Below are 17,389 nucleotides of genomic sequence, written 5' to 3' on the forward strand. Positions count from 1 at the left end.
GGATTCTCTTCTCTCTACTGTTTTCAGTCTTCCTCAGATGATTTGGAAAGAAGACGCGACCCGCTCTCATTCGTCTCAATAACTATATTGTTTATTGTTCTTTATAAATGTATCAAACATTGTGTTTTTTTTTAGCAGATATCATAGTATTCTTTAAGTCGATAATATGCATATATTTATATATGTATGTATTTAATTAGTTTTACGAGGGGACATTGATAATCTTAATTCAAGTGTTATTGGTTCTTGTGGAATACATAATATTTTAAGAAACAAATGTAGCTACATTAACAATAAAGTAAAAGGCATGCTCTAAGAAAGGCTACTCGTAAAACATGATCGCCGCCCAATTCAATTGGACAAATGCGCAGGGGGGAAAAAAACAAGAACAAATATGTATTTTATACAAAATAATTAAACAAGTTTCCTATTCCTTGTCCTCAGTGCTGTTAACTCTCATGGCTTCCGCTGTCTGAACTTGGCTGCTGCTGTTGCTGCTGCTGCTGCCGGCGCTGCTCGGAGCCGTCTCCGCCGGTATGGGCGTGGGCGTTGGCGTCAGTGAACTGTTGGAAATGGCGTCGTCAATATCGTCATCAATCTCTACATCCTCGGCATGCATAAGTTTAGAAAGATCGAAAGGAGTTTCCTAAAAATACAAGAATAGTTTAATAAATAATCTCTTAACCTCAACCTGATTTTTATATTTTTTTGTCCAATTATCGAGGGAGTCTCTACAAAACTTTCTTATATCTTGGACAATTTTCATCCGATCCTTGAGAGGGATACCTTAAAAGATTTCTGGAACAATTCCCCACTATTCTGCATCAAAACCTGAGAACAAAGTTTTCGATCCATATTTTTCAAATTTTTCTGATGGGACCCCTTGGAAAATCCGGGATTCTCATATATGCCCCCAAACGAAGTCCATATCTTGGCCAATTTTCATCCGATCCTTGTGAGGGATACCTTGAAAGATTTCTGGGACGATTCCATCATTCTGAATCAAAACCTGACAAGACAATTTCTGGTCAATATTTTTCAAAATTTTCTGATAGAACCCCTTGGAAATTCCAGGATTCCCGTATATGACCCCCTGCGATGTCCGTAACTTCTAAAATTTTCACCTGAACCTCGTAAGGAATGCCTTAAATGAATTCTACTTCGATTCCCCATCTGATTACAACACATAACACTTTAATTTACCTTCACTTCATCAACTCGCTGGCGTCCCAGTTGAGCGCTCAAAAGCTCGCGAAGATGTTGGTTCTCTTTGCGCAGACGCTCCCTCTCCATATCGCGTTCATTAATTTTTGGCTGCCGAAAGAAAGGTTTTAATTATTAATATTTCTTTTAATTAAAAAAAAGGTGTAGAGCCTTACCAAAAGCAGGGAAATCTGCTCATTCAGTACGGTCAAAATGCTGCTGAGCGCATGACAGGGCACACTTGGCTCGAGAGCACTCGCATGCTGGATGCGATTCGGACCACAAGTACTGCCCGATCCTCCAAATAACTTATCCGTTTCGGCTGATGTCTCTGGAACTGTCTGAGTGGAGCTATCTACTAGGGTTCCAGAAGCTTCAGCGATCTGTAAAAACACAAAAAGATTAGCAAAAATAAAACTATAATAAGTAGAATATATATTTACGACTGCTTCGCTGACGTCTGGTTTATCATCTTCGGGCTTGTCTTCCTTGTCTACTGGGGCTTCTTCGTTGTTCTCTTTTTGTGATTCATCCAACGCCTCCTTGTTATCGACCTTTGTCGATGAATCTTCAGCTACATCGGATGTCTCCGTGCCCAGGGTTTCTTTTTCATCTTTAGGTTGTTCACTTTCTGCCTCTGGCTTCGATTGTGCCTCCTCCGCAACCTTATCCTTCTCCTCCAGCGATTGCTCCAGTGATACAGCTTCCGATCTTTGGAGTTTCGCTGGCTCCTCGGCTGCCTCTTTCGGAGACTTTGGCTCCGCTTTAAAGGGAGCTAGTGGAGTAGTGGGCATAGAGTCCTGCGACTTGGACGGAATCGCCGGCAGGCGTAACTCGTCAATCTCACAGTAGCCGTCGTCGTCTTCGTGTATGGCAACTTCGTCAAGATCCAAGGGCTGGAGCTTGGGCATAGGCCTGGCCGGCGGAATCTGCGGCTGAGCCTGCGGTTGTGCCTGCTGCCTATTGGGTGGCGGCAGCGGTGGTGGGGTATCGCTAGAAGAGGATAATGTGGCCACCACCGGCTTTTTGCGCAACTTGTCTTTCTCGTGGCAGTGGTTACAAACCACAGTGGACACGGCGGAGACCTCCTGCTCCGGGGTGACGTGCATGTATTCATTCAGCATCTTGGTCAGGGTCTGAATCTGATCGTAAGCAGCTAGCGCTATATCCGCACTGTCTTTCGGCGCCTCTGGCATCATGGCAATGTCCACAATCTGGTCGTAGTGCTCCACAGGCAAACGGAAAATATCACAAATGATCTTCTGCTTCTCCAGCAGATCATTTCGAATAGAGGCGTCCAAGCGACGAAGCTTCTCTCCGGGTGTCAAGAACGGTTCTGCGACATGGGCCGAGCTGCAACTGACCTGGATGGCCGTGGAGTCCACCAAGGGGCTCTGCATCAGCAGGGTGCGCGTGTTGTTCGAATTGTTCGAGCAGATGATACTGGCACTGTCCCTCTTCGAGTGCCCACCCACCAAACCGTAGGTCGAGTTACGCTCCTCTCCAGTGGACCCTGGTCGAGACTCCCTTGACTCCCGGGCCGATTGTGAATGCCGCAGAGTAACATCGCCCGGCTCTGATCCATTGGCCCGGTGGCTTGGTTCGCCACTGCTCCGGATAGACATCGAGCGATTCACCTCATTTTGGCTCAAACGCTGCTTGGGTGTGTTCACGTAATCGGCATCAGAATCGTTAGTTCCCGCATCCCGTTGCGGATTTCGCAGCTGCACTCCGGATATGGAGCTGGTGTTGCTCGCTGGAGCTGGGGTGACGGTGGCTATTGGTAGCATTGGAGCCAGAGGGGTTGTGGTAACCGTGGCAGTAGCTGCCATCGGCTGTGGCACTTCGGAGGTCAGCTCCAGCGAATCTTTGGTGCTGGAATGGGGAATGGTAGAGAGCGGTGTATCGCTGGCGCTCGTATCATGGCTGTTTGGTGCGTTCTTGGAACGATTCTTCGAGTGCTGGGCAATGGCATCCGATATGTACTTAAACCATCTACAAAGATTTTTACAAAAGTTAGAAAATAATTCTTATTTTTATTGTTGTTGCAGTTTCCTACGTTTTGCATTCCGAGCTGCTTGGAGCTCGCAGCTCCAACATTTGTGATGACTTTGTCTTGATGAGGAAGAACGAATTCTTGTCGGCTGCCTCCTGACGTACCAGTGTCTCAGCATCAATGCTCATGATAGGGCTAACGGGCTTGTTGTTCACCGACAACGGGGTGTGCAAGTTCTTCAAGAAGTATTTGTCATCCTGAAATGGAAAATCATAGTTTTTAATCTATTTTTATTTATTTTTTAGTTAAAGCTGAACTCACCTGCTTGGTTAGCAAAACTATCATATTTTCAAAGAGAAGACCGTGAAGCTGAACGCCTGGATTCTTCTTAATCGTCAGGGTTCCATCGTGGATTAGGCGATGCTGGGTCAAGTCCAACTTTTTAAACTCCTCTTTGTCGTAGGAGGATCTGTCCAACTTGCGCTGAATGTTTTGCAATCTAGAGGCATTCAAATAATGTTTTAAAAACAAATTTATCAAGAAACTTGTTAGAAACCTACTTGTGAGCATCCTCTGCTGTCTTTACGGCCTGATTGACCTCGACAAGAATCTTCTTTGATGACTCCACAGCCCTCTGGATGGCCTCTGCTTCGATGGTATTCTCAGGCAGCACTCGCACTGTTACCTTGTAGAGATTTTCAAACAACAAAGGGTACTTGGTGAGGCGCTGCAGCACAGTGGGCAGCAAGTCCTTCAGTTCAAGACGGCGACAGGCCTTGTGGGACTCTGACTTTTTCAACAGTTTCTGCAGCTGCTCGTCCTTGTTGCGCTTCTCCTTCAGCGCCTCCAAGGCGATTTGTTGACGGGCACAGAACTGAGCCGCATATTCGCAGAGTACATCGCCCGACTGGCCATCGAACATTTCGGACAACAAGTCTCCCAGATGGTTCACCACATGGTTGTGCTCAATGCGTCGCCCCTTTAGCTGCTGCTCGAAGGCGCCGTGAATCTCGCGGAGGTGCAGCAAGGCGGGCGGGAACAGGAGCAGCAAGTGATCCTGGGAGAGCAGACCACTCTCGTAGAGCGGCAAAAAGAACAGGCGATCCAGCAGCTTCAAGGTGCGCACATGATTCCGTTCAGTTTGATAAATTTCTAAAGGAGGAATAAAGATTTTAGAATCAATTGAATGGAAGAATGGAATGAAGTAATCTACTCCTACCATTGATAATCTCTTGGCGCTTCTTTTCGGCGTCTGTTAGAGCTGCCAGCATCTCGGCGGCCACCATGGAACTCCAGTCCGCCTCGTTGACGTCGTCCTCGTCGTCGCTCTCCATGTTCCATTGCCTGGGCACCTGGTGTCCAGCTCCCCAGAATCTATTGACTGCAACGGTTCCCGCCGATCCTGGTAGGCTGCCCTGAAAGGAATCCTGCTGGCAGTGCAGCTGGGCGTGCTGCTGAATCAGGAAGTGGGGGTGCTGGCTCTGGTTTAGGCCACTCGGCATGGCCTGGACTCCGCCCACTGCCCCGCCACCGGCAGCAAAATGCTCCATCGAAGTGCTGGGACTCTCGCTGCCGCCAGCCGAAGATAGACTAGAATTTGAACTGGCCACATAGTTTGCGTTGGCGAGACCCAGGTCCTGTTGCTCCTCACTAGATGAGAGACATTGTTTTAAGAAAAATACATTTTAATTATCTTTAAAAATAAATGTTACTTGTATCCCTCAAAATTCAGTGTGGTCTTGAAGCTCTTGCTGCGATTGAAACGTATATTTCTTTCCATTTTATTTATCCTGCGACTGTGATGATTCAGTTCGCAGCCTAGAACAGCGACTAAGAATTAAGGACGACCTCCACCAGGTAGGTGCTGGTGCGAAAATGTGTCGGAACCAGATGCTCAAACAGTTAGTCAACAGGAAACTAAGAAATGGCGGTAGCTGGACTGGCACTGGTCTGGCACTGGACTAGCACTGGTGTGCCCTACTTTTCTATACAGACCGCGGAGGGACGGAAAGGATAATCGATGTCAATGCCGGCGTCTAATCAACTATCCACCGTGACTGCTAAGCTAACCCCACATACATATACGATAATAGTCACCGTAAACAAAAGACGGGGGGGACAGTTGTAATGACAACTCGAAGTCGGGATACCCTAGGCGTGAGTGCTCTGCGGGGCGGAGTCCCCAACAGAAGGTATTAATGTACTCATATCCTAATCATAGCCCTGCCAACTTAAATGTCCTTTAATTCAAATGAAAAAACTTCACGTGAAATCTTTTCGAGGAGCAAACAGGGAATGGAATGGAAAGTTTGTGGAAAAGTTCTGCAATGGAAAGCGTCTACATACGAGTGAGTATTGATTGCATTGCGGAGCAATTCACATTAATTAGTAAAATTAATATCCGGTTACTTGGGGCGGGAAAATGCTTTAGCTGCGAGGCTTTAGGGAGTGGTCTTGTGGCACGGAAGAATTTACTCGGTAAGCTGAGACGCATACCGAAAACAGGGATAGTAGGTCAGGACTAGTCCACGACGAAAAACTTACTTGGGTCGCGACGATAGACTTGGATCAGAGGTCTTGCGACGACTGTTGCGGTTCCTCTTGTTGCTCAACCGCTCCTTGTAGGATTCCGAACGATTCACCGACACAGGAGCGCTCTTATGCTGGGCATGTTGCGAGTAACTACAAAAATAAACATACTATGTGAAAAAATGAAAGAAAATCATTCGATTTATGGAATTACCGCTCTCTACGTGCATCTTTGTCCACCGAATCTTGGGCCGTCAGCTCGCCAAAGCCACTCAAACCGGCGGAAACGGAGCCACAGCTCGACGGAGCCGTAGATGCCACGCTGGTGGACAAGTCCATTGCGCCGCCGCCGGTATTAATACTGTCGTTGGCGCAGCTGCCGTGAAAAGAGCCCTGCAGGTCGGTGGTGTTCAGTGCCGATGTGTTGCAGGAAGTGTTTCCATTCGAGCGTATTGAGATGTTGGCATCTGGCCGTCGATCGGAGGGTTGGCGCACAATCGACGAGTTGCCGCGATCTAAATATGGAAATTATATGAAATTAGTAAATAATTTTTATTTAGAAAACCTTTCAAGTTCACCTGGCGTCAAATCAACATCCATATCCTCCTCCTGTCGACTGCGTTTCTCATCTTATAAGATATAGAACCAATTAGTATATTATAATCAGAAGTATCTCAAGAGACTTACTTCCCATGACGTCGCTGGTGCGGGGACGAATTTTTCCCATCAGTTTACTGATTTTATCGTTATTTGCAGGACGCTTGGCTTGGGGCAAAGGACCGGGACAACTCTCGTCAACGACTTTCGCGCATTGACGGTGTATGTTCAGTTTACAGTCTGAAATTGAGGCGAGAATTGAGACACTAGTTTGTACACCAGTTTAAGAGAGTCGTTTACCTGTACAGTGATAACCTTGCGGACTCACACCCCAGATTATCGTCTGGCAATGATTGCAGTGCGTCACTTCATAGTATTGACGTAATACCAATGGATGACCACGAACGTTCATCTATGGAGTGTTGAATTGAATTGTTGTTTGAGTTTAAAAATAAACATGTGCGCGAGATTTTTTCTATTTAGATACTCACCTTGCGATTCTTTCCGATGAGGCGCGATTTGAAACTCTTGTCTCTGCTCACAAAGTGATGGACCCGCTCGACAATGTTGCTGGGCGGTGCGCGACTATTGAAAATGCGGTAGATCACTGTGGACAGAGCCGAGCAGAGAGCCACCTTACGCACATCCTCCGGGGAGCTGTTCTCCTCCTCACTAAAAAAGAAGACACATATTAAGGGCTTGGACCACAAGAGAGTCTATCAAACTCACATAAGCAACTGCAGGTTGGGCATCAAGTACTTGTCAATGATTTGTTCCCTCAACTTATCGGACTTGGCCTCTGCCAGCTTGTCGTCCGTGGGTCCGTAAATGGTGCCCAGACCGGCGGTCCTTTTTTGCTGGAACTCGCGGAGTTGCTCGCTAATCAAGTCCCGGGCACGCTTACGGCTGCGCAGGAAGACGGTGCGCAGGATCTCCACTTTATCGAACTCGGACTGCAGCACATTGTCCACCTCGCGGGCCAGAGATTCATCCTGACGGTACCACGACAACGGAGCACGCGGCACCAGGAACGTGGAGTGGATCTCGTAGGCCCACTTGCGCATATCCTTCGAAGTGCCCTCCTTGTAGAGCTCTGTGATCAGGTAGAAGAGCAGCGGCGCGGGGTCCGAGTTCGAAATCACGTAGTTCAGGAAGATGGCGAGGAACGTGACGTTCTCGGCCTGCAGGAGACGGGTAAGATTATTGAATGGACCGTTCTCATCGATGAACGGCTCATCCGCGTCCGAAGAGTTCTCGTCCTCCATCGATATGATCTCCTTCTGCGTGTCATTCGACTGTGCGGCCTGAATGTGGCAGGAATGTAGAGAAGTCGGGATCGGGGACGAGGCTCCCGCTATCGGTGTGAACTGATGCGATTCGATGAAGATTCCCGCTGCCCCGCCACCGCGACAGTTCTCATTGGGATCCTCCTGCACTGTCATGTGCGAGCTGGTCAAGTATGGTGGCGGCGGAGTGCCGGGCGGTGTGACTTCTCCGTCCTTTTCAACAATCTCCCAGGAGCCAGAGGTGGTCTTCGTCATGCGATCTGGAAAGTCAAGTCAAGAATTTTATAACTGAGATTTGGAAGTTTGGATTAAATTCTTACCCGGATGCCTTGGATGCATATTGTCAGGAGAAGAGCCGACGCGACGGTGCTTATTCTTTCCCAGCTTAGGCGTCTGTCCAAGGGCCTGTGGAATCAACGGATCATAGGTAAGTTAAGGAAGGAAAAGTATTGAGAGTATAACCCATTTTTAAACAAATCAGGCCCCACTCAGGCACAGAATAGAATTTCTATTTAAACCTGAAAATAGTTTTTGGAAACTACTGTCGCCTCCCACAAATAATACGGATAATAATACAGATTCCTGCTGGTTACTGAAGTGTAATCAAAGGTGTTTTGTAGATGTTATTGTCGCTGGCAGTAAGCAAATTAAAATTAACATTAACATTAGATTAATAACATTTCAACTTATGACTTAGCGTTGGTTAGAGAATCAAAGCAATGAAACACATAAATGTTAGGTGCGAGGGGGTGTGAAGGTTAAAGAATAAGGGGTTTAAAGATTTGGGTTGTAGTTCCCGGTAGAGATAGATTCTGCGTGAGATTCTGTGGCTACTTACTGATGTGGCCTGGCCACCACCCATTTGATGCTGCTGCTGCTGGTACTGCTGATACTGCTGCAGCTGCTGGACAATATTGGGCCGCTGGGAGAGCGGAAAGGCGTTCTTCATGTTGTCCCCCTGAACCGCCGTGGTGGTGGACACCAGGGGATAGTTAAACGATGTGGCCACGGAGTTCGGTTGGTTGAGATTCTGGCAGCTGCCGCGACTCATCTCCTCGGTCATCATGCCAGGCAATCGAGGCGGCAGTGGCGGCGGACCACCGTCCACTTCGATGGATCCCCCGGCAGCTCCTCCGGAATTGGACGATTCCATTTGCAGGAACATTTGGGTGGACATCTTTGGATCGGACAGAGCCTTGGTCTTGGTTTTGGAACGTTTGGACTTGGCGTTGCTGGGACTATTCTCAGTGCTGCTGGGGAAGTGATGCTGCTGCTGTGATCGGTTCAGTTGGGGGCTCGTGGCGCGGTCCAGATCGGAAACGGGAGCCATTAGGCCACCCGGTGATGCATTGCCGTTCTTCAGGTCCAAGTTCAAAGTCCTTGGCGGGTTGCGCTGCGGCAGTGGTGGTGGCACATCCTCCTCAATTAGGCTCCTTGAGATGGCAAACTTATTCTTACTCTTCGACGAGGAGGAAGAGTCCTTGAAGCGATGCTGCTGCTGCATCTGCTGGTGGGGATGGTATTGCGTCGAGGTGGGCGTGGAGCTGGTGTGCTGGTGCAGAGACTGCGACATGGACTCGGCCTGGTGGCTCATGCGCTGGTTGTGCAGGAAGTCAGTGGTTAGACCGAATGGCGACGATACACCCCCGAAGTCCTTGTCGATCTTGTTCTTGCGAGTGCCCAGCGACAGGGACGAGAGGGAACGCGGCAGAAGGGAGAGGAATGCGGGTGAGGTGTTGCTGCTGGGCGGCTGCTGCTGCTGTTGCTGCGGGTAGTTGTTGTTGTGGTGGTTGTGATGGTGGTGGAGAGGATGGAATTGCTGATTGCTGTGAGTGGCGGACGCGGACAAGTGTTGGATTTGGTTGGGCGTTAGTAATGCAGTGTTCTTGTTGCCGGCGGCTGCCTGGAGCTTAACAGTCGGTGCATCCTGTGTTAGGGTTTTCGTGATGGATTCAAGATGGAAGAGAAAGAGAGAGATCATGTAGCATCAATTCGTATTAACCGATCCCTGTTGGAGTTCTCGATTGATTTTTGGGTGTAATTTTTTCAAAAGGCGCATCACAAACCAAAGAGATTGTTACGAGCGAGCTGGGTTAGCTTGGATTATATTAGCTTTGGCCGCATATTAATTAGATGTTGTGGAGGGAGGTGGGATGTCTGGACCTAGCTTACCTAGACTCAAGACTCAAGACTCAAGACTCAAGGATATGCCCTACTCGACAGACCCGCCCCTACTCACCTCGGCGCCCACTTGGTGCAGTTGCTCCCGCAGCTTCCGAATGTTGGCCTCCGACAGCTTGTAGCTGGGATTGTTCTGGTCACCCTTCAAGCGTTCCAGATTCAGCTTCTCCTGCTCCAGCATTTTCTGCAGCGTCTGGATCTTGTACGTCTCCATCTCACGCCGTTTGATGCTCTGTTTTGGGAAGAAATCTTTTCATTGAAAAGAGTCTTTAAAGAAAATTATTCAGGAAGCTTACATCCACTGGCTGGGGTCCTGTTATGGAGGCGGTGCGATCCCGTCCAGAAAGTATCGGAGTCGATGGCGTCACCACACTAACCGAAGTGGGTCGCGTCATTTTTTGGCTTCGCTTCACGGCAAGCTCCACTGTAGTAGAGGCTGGAACGAAATTAAGAACAATGTCAATAAACCTTTGAAAAATATCTCCAAACTACAAAGTATAGTCCTTGTTTTAGAATTTATTTTGTAGAAAAAATCCCATCCACACTATGAAATATCCGAATTCCGAGTTCTAGGCAAGATTTCAATATGATTTTGGGCAGATTCGTAAGGTTCTTGGTCTTCGCCAGCACTATCTACTTGGCCAAGGAATTCGGCAGTTGGGATGAGGTCGGTCAGCGAGTTGGCGCCGAGAGGCCGCCCACGGATCTTCCAGTTCCAGCAGATGACTTCAAGGAAATCCCAACCCCCAAGGACCTAGGGTCGTCCAACACCGAACGACTGTTTTTTGACGAGGAGGATAAGCGGAGGCTGAAACGAGCTCAAGAGGATTTGGAGAAGAAGTTGTGCCAGCCACCCCTGTGCGAACCGAAGCCGAAACCATTTAAGGAAAGTGTCACTGACGCCCTATACGACACCTGGCTAGCTCTCAAGAAGATTCCCGACTACTGGTCCCGGGCAGCGGCCGATATTCAGGAGAGCATCTCTAAATTCTTCGATGGAGGGAACAAATAGGCAACAATCGGATCGGATTTTAGTTTTAATTCAAAATTAAGTTGTTAAAAAAACATTAACAAAACAAATTTAAAAACAAAATATATATTTTTTTAACTGAACTAGAATCTAGTTGGCTTTCGAAAGGCATCTCTTGTTTAGAAATCAAATCACAAAACACATTCTGTCGAAAATAGAGAAACTCAAAATTAATTCTACACATGGCACTGAAGTTTCTGGGTGAGGTGACAGGGATAAATATGCTAGCGAAGTACTTCGGTGACCAGGACAAGCCAGAGGCTCTCAAGGAGCCGCAGGAGGATTTCGCTGGCAGTTCTTCAACCATTCCCCCCGAGAGCCAGTTCGAGCTACTGGCCCCCCACAATTGCAACTTGGCCCTTCAGCGAGGCTTCTATTTCTCGTTCCGGCTACCCGACTGGGCGAGGGACTTCAAAGAGCACACCCGTGAGATCATCGCCAGTCCGTTCCACGAATCTGATAGTAGCGAGACATCACAGCCCTCGAAGCAGAAAGCCAAATACTTTTTGCGACCAGAAAGATACGGCATGATCGCGGAGAACATGGGAGCTAACTTCTTTGAGGAGATTCCCCAAGACTTGCAATCAAAGTCCGGAAGACCGGTACGCTCGCCCAAGATCAAGGACGACGTGACGTGCAAGAAACGAGTTCGAACGTAGAACGTAGCCAGCACTCCATCTGTCGAAAGTCAAACAACATTTTCGGAACACCTTATTGGAGTGGGCGAAAATGGTTGTTGGCCTAATTGTGAAAGCTGGAATTGTGTATGCCGTGATCGTTGCCACTCGGAACTATGGCGTGTGGGGCTCCCCGGACGATACGCAGGATGTGTATATGGATGCGTTGGAGCATATGGAACCATACGCGGATCAGGCGCGTCGCAAACTCAAAATATGTCCGCCCAGGCCGCCACCTCAGGGCGAATGGTCTTTCATGGGCATCCATTACTATAATGAGTGCGTCAAGGCCGTTTTTGACGTTTTGAGCCTCGTTCCGGTCGGGCTGGTGGCCGTTTTTGAGAGGATACCCTTCTACCTGAACGCCATCAAGGAGAGCATTCGCAAGTATCAGGAAAAGGAGAAGAAAAAGAAGGAGATCAAGATATCCAAGGACCAGCTGGACGAAACGCCTTTGGTCCAACGACCCAAGGGTGAACTGATGCCGCACTGCAAGGACAAGCGCTGTGCCAAGGCACCCCTCATCCCGCCAGGCTGCCGCCAGAAGCGTTACAACGACGAGTTCATCTACGAGCCACGTCCACGGATGAAGGCGGCCTGCAAGTGCAAGTGCAAGGAGCGGAAGCCCAAGCCTTGTCCAGAAAAGAGGCCCAAGTGCCCGCAGTCCGAGGAATCGCCGAAGTGCCGCTGCCCGGGTACTCCGAGGCGAGATCTCCCTTAAGATACTGAAGCTGACGAATCTTTCCAACCATCTAGCGACTCCTCTTAGCCCGCCCACCCCAAATAAACCAAATTTTTGTACTGTAACCTACGAAAACCGAAAGTGGTTAGATAATTTTGTCGCAAAACTTTGGAGTTCAGTACTCACCTTTTATGAGAGCCACAACAGTCGGATGCTTCTCCAGTCGCACTTCATGGCCATTAACCTGGAATGTAACAAAGATCAAGCTCTATAAATCTCCGTCTTCAGCGGAAAAAGATTGCTCCACAGACCTTTAGTATCATATCGCCAGCGACGAGGCCTGCGATCTCAGCTGCCCCTCCGGGTTTAACGCTTTCCACAAACACCGGATTGTCGCCGGAAACCTGAGAGACGAATGGCAGTAGGATTAGGTTTAGGTTTCGATTTCAATTTTTAGGTTTAATGGCAACAACTAGCACCTCTTTGTACGGCTCTTGGCCAACAAACTTTTGCAAACAAAGTGCTGTTCGAGGTACAAAAAGGTAATTAATCTTATGGGACTGGAAAGAGCTATGGTACCTTCATTCCGTATCCGTTGCCATCCTTGCGAACGGTTAGGGTTAAATACTGAAAATTTTTTGGTAATACTATTCCCGGCGTCGTCCCCGGAGTCGTTGGCTCCTGGGAATGGCCCAGGTTTAGACTGCTACGCTCTCCCGGCGTCTGGACGCTTTCCGATTGATTTCCTGGCACTCCTCCGGTCATTATGCTGCCGTTGTTGTTGTTGCTGCTGTTGGCATTGTTATTGTTGAGGGATGTGGGAGTGGATGGAGTGGTTACACCTCCACCCGGTACCGTGGTGGTGTCACCATTCATCTGGCCCTGCTTGTTCGCCTGCTGGTAGCTGGCTGGCAGCGGCGGCGTCTGCGGAGGAACTGAACTCTGGGTGTCGCGATCACGGTCCCGATCTTTGTCGCGGTCCCGATGACCGCTCAGGGTGCTGGCCAGACTGCTTAAGCTGCTAGCCAGCGACGGGGATCGGGGAATTTTCGACTTGTTCGCCACCTGCTTCTGCTTCTGTTTGTTCTTGGAATTCTTTACAGATTTTTGCTTGGGGGCTGGCAGCTCGGGTACCGAATCCACAGCGATGGCTGGCGCCGGTGCTGTCGACGAAACTCCACCAGATGGCCCAGCCGCCGTTGTTCCTGTACCAGATCCAGATCCAGATGCGCTAACTGTTCCAGTGGGTGTTGTTCCAGTGCCTGAGTTGGTAGCGCCGTTGGTGGATGTGCTTGGATTGATCGCAGATGACTCCGGGGGCTGAATACTAGTTTCTTCTGGCAGCTCCTGCACCTCATCGTATTCATGTTCATACAAATCTATTAACCTGGTGAGAGAACATGAATTAGTTTTTTTGTTTTTAGAAGTTTAAACTATAAAAAAATAGTGAAACAAAGGAAATCCCATTACTACTTCCTCACATAATAATTTATGGAAATAGTTTGAACCTCTTGTTGTTGCTGCAATTTCATGGCATTCATGGAATGGAACCCATGCAGATTGGCAATCATCTATGAGGCGGCAATCAAAGCCAAATCATTTCATGACGGAACTGTTTCTGCTATTCCAACAGCAGATAGCTAGATTAGTTGGACGGCTGGCTAATCAAGAGCGACGACATGTAACGAAAGTCACGGCCAAAGCCGATCTCTAGCTGATGGCTGATGTCTGATGGACTGCTGCTGTTGTTGCTCTTTTAATTGAGGCTAAAATTAAATCAGCCAGAAGAATAGATACAGTTTAATTGCTGTTTATTTGATCGTTTTGCATGTGAATGGAAGAATGGATATATGTACATACGTGCGGATTTGTCTATATACCAACAGACTATAATAAAAGCTCATTTCCCGCACCCGGCCCTCTCATCACGATGATGAGATATATTTCCATAACAGCCGGACCCGGAGCCGGTCAAGACCACCGAAAATCCGAAATGTTTACATTTTCTTTGACTGACTGGACCATGTCAATAACATGTCTCTCTCTCATCCATCTATTCCACAATCCATCTATCTTTAGATGCAAAAATTTATTTTGAAAGTCACTGCTTAGAAAGCCAATCTACACTTATTTCGTATTTGGGCTAAAACTTCCCCTGTTGGCAATAAAATGAAATAAATGCCAGGCCGCTCCCTACCTTCGTAAGAGTGTGTATATTTGTACCTGTATTAAGTCATCCATTTGGTAGTAGAAACCGCACAAAAACCAACCCCAAGTCTTTTGGGTTGAAAACTATTGGTAGTGCGTTTCTTTCAAGCGATTAGTCATTTTCAAATTGACTTTGTAATTTGCTGCAAAGCTTGGCCGGGTGATCTAATGCTCGAAATGTTAATGATCCTGACTCTAACCAGGCAATAACTAAATAATTTCTTTATTATTATACTCTTTTTAAAATGAAACTAACTAGAAGCAAGCTTAGCAACCAATTGCTATCAGCTAAGGAGAGTGGTTCCTGGTAGTTATCTCCCCACTAAGCGGACACTATGTCGCAAAAAACTTGATTAATAAAAAAGATTAGTAAAGTTTAGCTTTTAAATATTAAAAATTCCAATTGTTCAGAAGGCAAAAAGAGCATTGTATCTCCCGGGAAGTGCAACTGGAGAGATTAATTCTTATCTCCAAGCCAATTCTATGAGTAATATGGCCTTTTTTTCTGGTTCCCCTCTCAAAGTCTGGGGAAAAAACATCAAAAAAGTATTAATTCGCTGCTGAAACTCACCGTGTTTTTATTGATGGGTCATCCATAGGAGTTTCTGTGATGGCTTCGGCTGTCTGGACGAAAATGCAAATTCAAAGGCATGCGTAAGCCACTTGGATGGGTCCAATAGGCTCCTTTCTTGCCCAGAAAAGGGGCGGGGGCCTCCCAATTGGATGGAATGTTTTTCGGAGCAAGCTATTTTTAAATGAGCTCGCCTAAAAGATTGTAAAAACGGCCCAAAATTGCCTTTCCAGAACTGATTTAATTGCGTCGATTTTTCTGCTTTTGCTTAGAATTGTTTTTTTTTTTTTTTTTTTGCTTTCTGTAATTATTATTTTTTAAATTTGTTGTTTTTTTTTTTGCACTACACTTTGCACTTTTCACTTAAACCTGTACGCGCACAAATTCGTTTGAAGATTATTGGCATTAATGCATGTACATTAAAATATTTTTGTGTTTTGGGTGGGCGTTGCAAGGGGAGCAGGGGGGCAGTGGGGTGGTGAGAGAGTGGGGGCAGCGAAATGCAGGCAGCGATCTCCTTGCAGTTTCATTGTTTTTATTCCAAACTGAGCACACCCACACGCGCACACTCTCTTTCTCTCACTCACACACACACACAGTCGCGGGAGTGTAAACAATAGCGGTCAACATATTAGTTATACAAAAAACATATTATTTAAATCAAAAGTATTATTTTTATTTCTTATTAAGCCAAAATTTATCTTTTATTTAATTACTTTTTTTTTTAGGTTGTCCTAATATTTTGACTGCCGCTGTCTGTTTCTGCTCCCACTCTCTCTCACTCTCACACTTCCGTTAACGTCTGCGCCCTGTGCTCCCCTAAAGCTAGCTGATGTCGTTGTTGTTGTTGGGGTTTTTGCTGACTAGTTTTCACGAAACACATTTAATGGATGACGACGCTCTTTGTGGGGGGAGTGGGGGCTGGCTCTTTCGGGGGGAAAACGAGTTTTGGCCGAAAAAAAATAAAAATACTAATAAAATACTAATGGGTCATAGCGGACAGGAGTATACACACGCACATCTATGTATTTGCAAATTCCAGACAATAATTCGCCTAATCCTGCTCCCCATCGAACAGCTGATTGTTCAATAAATTACTTTCGAGTCAATTCAATTAGCATGGAAAATAGAAAACAACAACAATGACTCTCTCTCTCTCTTTCTCTATCTATCTCTCTTTCAGTCTGTCACCGCCTCTGATCTCACTTCAATGTTGACATACACTCGAAAAATAAATCAAAACTTGCAATTTCACTTCTTTTCTAATTAAACGCAAATATTTAATTGAATAAATATGTATACACACAACAAATGCCTATCGGTTATAATGATATATGTGTGTATGGGTGTGTGTGTGTGTGTGTTGGTGGGAGGGGGGCGAGAGTGCGATCATCGCCGCAAAAATTTCGTGTGAAATTTTCTGTGTATGGTAGCGCCTGGGTGGATGGATTTGAACTCTTGAACCGCTTGAGTACTTGGGCTTAATTCGATTTTAGGGATTGTTGCGGCTGGCTTGGCGGTGGCGGTGGCGGGCGGACGGCGATCAGACTAATTACCACACAATAAACAACTGGACGCCTTGGGGTTCACTCCGATTTTGTTGTTATATCTCTAACAAGTGGCGGCAGCCATATTGTTTAGTTGTTGCTGTTGCTGTTGCTGCTGCCACTCTGTATGTATGCGTCCGATAGGTTAGAGATCATTTTCAACAAATTTCGCGTAATTTCCTGGGCCGAACGGCAAATAACTTTTTTTCTTTTCATTTGACAAATATGCACATATGCACCAGCCCACAATTGTGTGTATGCATTTTGTATTGCTCTCGCCCCGACAGTTGGTGTGTGTGTGAGCACTTGAAGTCATTTATTGCTTTTGTGCAATGAGCTCACAGACCGAACGAAACCAAAAAATGACAACGAACGGGCTGCGCATCATTCTTTTTTCCCTCCTTTCTCTCTCTCACAACTCTCCACTGTGCCCATCTGTGATTGCCTTCGCGAAGCACTTACTCTACTGCACTCGAATTGCGATTAATTGCATACCACAAAGCAGGTATTATTTTTTCTTATTTCTTTTCGCGAGCGCTCGACGTTCTTTTTTCTTTCAGTTTCACGCTGGGTTTCGTTCTTTCTTTAAAAAAACAATGTTGTAGCAGTGCTGTACAAGTTTCGTTTTTAATTTAAGTGCTGCACAACTCTCAATCGGTCGAAATCGTTGTGGTCTTTCGCAGCACTGGAGGGCTTAGGCTTTTGCAACACTCGATCTTGCGTGCCATCTAGAAATCAAAACAAACCCACCCACACATGCTCACACTGGCCCCCCTTTTATCGTAGGGGCGGCCCCCTACGACCCCCACACCACCCGCCAACTACTTTAGATACGAACTGCAATTCGTGGGATTTGGGGTAAAGATACTCTTCTACTTGAGT

The 17,389-nt window shown here is 47.0% G+C and overlaps 4 protein-coding genes across 8 annotated transcripts; 3 read left to right on the top strand and 1 right to left on the bottom strand.

Annotated features, from left to right (window-relative positions):
• Nucleotides 1–64: 64 nt before the first annotated feature.
• Nucleotides 65–17,171, bottom strand: LOC6494294. 5 transcript variants are annotated; one of them, XM_044715926.1, is made up of 24 exons: nucleotides 17,003–17,171; nucleotides 14,961–15,329; nucleotides 12,761–13,568; nucleotides 12,493–12,585; nucleotides 12,368–12,425; nucleotides 10,089–10,228; nucleotides 9,851–10,024; nucleotides 8,450–9,538; nucleotides 7,932–8,016; nucleotides 7,055–7,871; nucleotides 6,817–6,997; nucleotides 6,626–6,737; nucleotides 6,416–6,565; nucleotides 6,307–6,357; nucleotides 5,943–6,243; nucleotides 5,744–5,881; nucleotides 4,419–4,849; nucleotides 3,760–4,351; nucleotides 3,521–3,698; nucleotides 3,263–3,456; nucleotides 1,647–3,198; nucleotides 1,380–1,586; nucleotides 1,204–1,314; nucleotides 65–646 (listed from the first exon to the last, which is right to left on the bottom strand). In XM_044715926.1, the coding sequence occupies exons 2-24, from the start codon at nucleotides 14,984–14,986 to the stop codon at nucleotides 428–430; spliced, it is 7,707 nt and encodes a 2,568-aa protein (XP_044571861.1). In that variant the 5' UTR covers nucleotides 14,987–15,329; nucleotides 17,003–17,171; the 3' UTR covers nucleotides 65–427. The 5 variants fall into 5 exon arrangements, with proteins under 5 accessions (XP_044571861.1, XP_044571860.1, XP_014762710.1 ...); XM_044715925.1 differs by having other exon boundaries at nucleotides 14,961–15,261; nucleotides 16,970–17,171; XM_014907224.3 differs by having other exon boundaries at nucleotides 16,970–17,171.
• LOC6496271 lies at nucleotides 10,295–10,905 on the top strand. The gene has a single exon (XM_001960548.4). It carries the CDS (start codon nucleotides 10,379–10,381, stop codon nucleotides 10,802–10,804), a length of 426 nt encoding a protein of 141 aa, XP_001960584.1. The 5' UTR covers nucleotides 10,295–10,378; the 3' UTR covers nucleotides 10,805–10,905.
• On the top strand, nucleotides 11,005–12,316 carry LOC26514020. The gene has a single exon (XM_044715928.1). It carries the CDS (start codon nucleotides 11,005–11,007, stop codon nucleotides 11,479–11,481), a length of 477 nt encoding a protein of 158 aa, XP_044571863.1. The 3' UTR covers nucleotides 11,482–12,316.
• On the top strand, nucleotides 11,552–12,316 carry LOC6496272. The gene has a single exon (XM_001960549.4). It carries the CDS (start codon nucleotides 11,552–11,554, stop codon nucleotides 12,218–12,220), a length of 669 nt encoding a protein of 222 aa, XP_001960585.2. The 3' UTR covers nucleotides 12,221–12,316.
• Nucleotides 17,172–17,389: the final 218 nt, after the last annotated feature.

The sequence above is a fragment of the Drosophila ananassae genome, chromosome 3L, assembly GCF_017639315.1.
Source record: "Drosophila ananassae strain 14024-0371.13 chromosome 3L, ASM1763931v2, whole genome shotgun sequence".
Classification (NCBI taxonomy): Eukaryota; Metazoa; Arthropoda; class Insecta; order Diptera; family Drosophilidae; genus Drosophila; species Drosophila ananassae.

Excerpts from the sequence above, each read along its gene's own strand:
- LOC6496271 (XM_001960548.4), top strand. The coding sequence starts at position 10,379 with ATGATTTTGGGCAGATTCGTAAGGTTCTTGGTCTTCGCCAGCACTATC.
- LOC26514020 (XM_044715928.1), top strand. The coding sequence starts at position 11,005 with ATGGCACTGAAGTTTCTGGGTGAGGTGACAGGGATAAATATGCTAGCG.
- LOC6496272 (XM_001960549.4), top strand. The coding sequence starts at position 11,552 with ATGGTTGTTGGCCTAATTGTGAAAGCTGGAATTGTGTATGCCGTGATC.
- LOC6494294 (XM_044715926.1), bottom strand. The coding sequence starts at position 14,986 with ATGGATGACCCATCAATAAAAACACG. Across the intron at positions 10,025-10,088 it reads CAGGACCCCAGCCAGTGGAT|AGCATCAAACGGCGTGAGAT; the intron begins GTAAGCTTCCTG and ends TTCCCAAAACAG. Across the intron at positions 4,850-5,743 it reads AGTCTATCGTCGCGACCCAA|TGAGGAGCAACAGGACCTGG; the intron begins GTAAGTTTTTCG and ends TCTCTCATCTAG.